General features: G+C 38.0%; 1 protein-coding gene across 3 annotated transcripts in view; it reads left to right on the top strand.

Moving 5' to 3' along the window:
• LOC123511314 (mothers against decapentaplegic homolog 3-like) overlaps positions 1-3,039 on the top strand; it is a 211,251-nt gene extending 208,212 nt beyond the window's left edge. For all 3 annotated transcript variants that reach the window (XM_045267096.1, XM_045267095.1, XM_045267097.1), the window contains exons 5-7: positions 391-615; positions 1,119-1,263; positions 1,490-3,039. In XM_045267096.1, coding sequence (XP_045123031.1) covers positions 391-615; positions 1,119-1,263; positions 1,490-1,613 — 494 coding nt within the window. In that variant the 3' untranslated portion in view covers positions 1,614-3,039. The remainder of the gene's footprint in view (positions 1-390; positions 616-1,118; positions 1,264-1,489) is intronic.
• The last annotated feature ends 411 nt before the right edge of the window (positions 3,040-3,450 follow it).

Below are 3,450 nucleotides of genomic sequence, written 5' to 3'. Positions count from 1 at the left end.
TTGTGCAGTGAGGCCGTAGGAACTATACCAGTGGTTTTCAACCCATGGGTTACAACCCAAAGTTGGGTCAATAAGGATATGTGCTGTTTTTCCACAGTAGTACATATACCTATTCAAAATGTTATCAAGGCATTAATTCTATGTATAGAATACCCAAATCATAAACATAAAAGGTTGATAAACAATTTAAATGAGATGAAAAAACTGACTATATCTACTCATGGCTTTTAAATATAATTTGAATTTTCAATATTGTTTATGAAGGTTTATAGATCACCAAGATCAACCCAGACAAGATTTTGGGATCATAGTCAAAATATGTTAAGAACTAATTCAGTCAGATCTCTCTATATAAGGTACTCCATTACACTTCATTGCTTCCCTTTACAGATCCCAGCAACAGTGAACGATTTTGCTTGGGCTTATTGTCCAATGTCAATCGCAATCCAGTGGTGGAGCAGACACGGCGTCACATTGGCAAAGGCGTGCGCCTCTACTACATTGGTGGGGAGGTATTTGCTGAGTGTCTCTCTGACTCCTCCATCTTTGTGCAGAGCCCTAACTGCAACCAGCGATATGGGTGGCACCCTGCTACAGTGGTGAAGATACCACCAGGTAGATCCTTCAGCTTGATAGTTATCTCAGACACATGTCTTTTTAAATGATTGCTTATAACTTGACATTCCTATGATTCCTATACACCCTGCCATATCAAAGTTCTGCTTTGCTTGCAACTTATCTAAAGCAAGAATATCTATGACAGCATCAAGGAAAATATTCATTAGTAAAGAACGTATGGGATGCACTGTAAGTGATTCCTGACTGGCATTAAATTGTTCTTCGCTTCATTGTCTATATTCATTTCATGACGATAATTATCAAGGTAGTTCTGCACACCATCACATAAGGGATATTTTAAAAACAGCAGTGCTTTCTTTTGTTTATGCATAACAAGCAAGTATGCTGACATATTGCTCAATATTGTGGCATGAATCCTATTAATTCTGTCACTTAAAACATAACACAATAAACAAGTGACCAAGATGCAAATGATTATGTAAATGCAGAAGGAAGAGTGATATGTGTGCCAATTTTTCATCCTCCTCTCTTCCTCACAGGATGTAACCTGAAAATCTTCAACAACCAGGAGTTTGCCCACCAACTGGGACAGAGTGTGAGCCAGGGCTTTGAGGCTGTCTACCAACTCACACGCATGTGCACTATCCGCATCTCATTTGTCAAAGGCTGGGGCGCTGAGTACAGGTGAGACCAAGGGTGGACCTTGCAGACAGGAAGTAGTCAGTTTATCCAGTACTTGAAATGAAGAAGCTTTAATTTAATTTAAGATTATTGAAGATTATTTTGATGACTCATAAATATGCTCTTTCTAGATATTGTTCCTTGTTGAGGTAGAACTTTGCTGGCTTAATTAAGACCTTTCTTTTGCTGTTGATAGCCATGTAACCTACTCTTTTCCTCCTCCACACAGAAGGCAGACAGTCACCTCCACTCCTTGCTGGATAGAGCTGCACCTCAATGGACCACTTCAGTGGCTGGACCGTGTGCTGACTCAGATGGGCTCCCCTTGCCTCCCCTGCTCCTCCATGTCCTGAGTGGATTGTGTGTGTAGTGGCAATGGCAGCAATAGCTGTATGGCCAGACCCTTAGGAACATTGTTGGCAAGATGGAGACATTGCTTGCTTGTGTCTAGTGGTGTGGCTGACAAGCCAGAGTGCCTCCTCCAAGTGGAAGTGTGGTGGAGTATCATCATCCATTATGGTTCAGTGTGTTCAGTGTTGGTGGGACTGTCTATTATTTGTGGCACTGTGTAGATACTCACATGCACAATGGGTGACCTGTGTCATGGCCCTGGGATGGACAGACAATATGTGGCACCCAGTTGAGTCCAGTATGAACTCAAGTTTGTGCTAGTGTTGCAGTGCAGGACCCTCCCAAGAACTGACGTTGGTCTGGTATTGTTTCCTCTTGGCCTGCTTGAGGAAGGAGGGTTTGGTGGCATCATAGAGAAACTCTTGGTGTCAGTCAGCTGTGGGCAAGATTGTGGAGATACTATTACTCATGAATCATTTTTATATTGCATTTTGATCATTTTTATAGGTATGCTTTGTGCCCTAAAAGAGATAATACACTCAGTTTTGTCATACATTAAGTAAATTTTGTTACAAGCATTTATATAACATGGGTTATTTTGGTTTATAGCTATGAATTAAAAACTGAGGTGAATTAATATACATTGCAGCAAATAGATTATTTAATTTTGTTAGTTTTTATTGTTAATTATATGGTCATTATTATTATTATTGTTATTGTTGTATTTTTATACGTAAAAATGCGTGTGTTGTATTATTTACGCAGTTTAAGGTTTTGAGGCATACTTTTCACAGATGTACCTTGATATCTTTGGCAGTAAATGGAGTCTATTGAGTCTATTTTAATCTTAAGAAAACTGCATCCAAAGGTTTGTTTTTGACAGTGTTGTGACAAGGTTGTGTGTGTGTGTGTGTGTGTGTGTGTGTGTGTGTGTGTGTGTGTGTGTGTGTGTGTGTGTGTGCGCATGCATGCATGTCAGAGAGAGAGAGAGAGAGAGAAAGAGAAAGCCAATAACAACACTCAATTATAAACCTGTCATTGTGTTAGTCATTTACTTACTGGAAGCAACATAAGTCAGGCTTTAGACTTCATAATCACCTTCTGTGTTGAGAAGTGTGGTACAGGAGTATGTGTATATACGTACATATTTTTAAGATGAGCACACACTGCTGTTGGTATATAATTATTTGTGGTAAAAGTATTATTTGCATTTGCTCAGTGTTTTTAAAAGGGAAATAAAGCAAGTCATTTGTCAGTATTAACCAAGATGAGTCTCTGGGAAAGTTGTGACCAGCCTGGAGTGGGTGGGCATGTGGTGTGAGGCTGGTCAGTTGATATCATGGGATGTTTCATAAACCTGCTGGTCATTTCTTACTTTCAGTGAGATCATTTCTGTTAAACTGACAACAAAAATAAATGTAAATAGTCTTCATGTTTGAATAACCTGGAATTGGAGTTATTGGTACTGGCAGCTTTTGCACATAATGAGGCTTATATTTCATGCAAAATAACCTATTCAGTGATGCATTCATACCACAAAACTTTCCATGCATTACTTTAAAGTGAGATTACCATGCATCACACCTCTTACAACAATATATATATTAAGGCTCAATGTGTCTGCATGGTAGTTACAATTTGGTATCCATGAGGTGGTATCCCTGTTTTATATATATATATATATATATATATATATATATATATATATATATATATATATATATATATATATATATATATATATATATATAAAACATGACTGTCATCATGAAGTATAAATAAAGATCTCATTAACATGCCTAAAGATCTACAATTTGATTAGTGTTTGTGTGCTTGCAA

This window comes from Portunus trituberculatus, chromosome 31 (assembly GCF_017591435.1).
Source record: "Portunus trituberculatus isolate SZX2019 chromosome 31, ASM1759143v1, whole genome shotgun sequence".
NCBI lineage: Eukaryota > Metazoa > Arthropoda > Malacostraca > Decapoda > Portunidae > Portunus > Portunus trituberculatus.
This window is presented reverse-complemented; position numbering and strand designations above follow the sequence as displayed.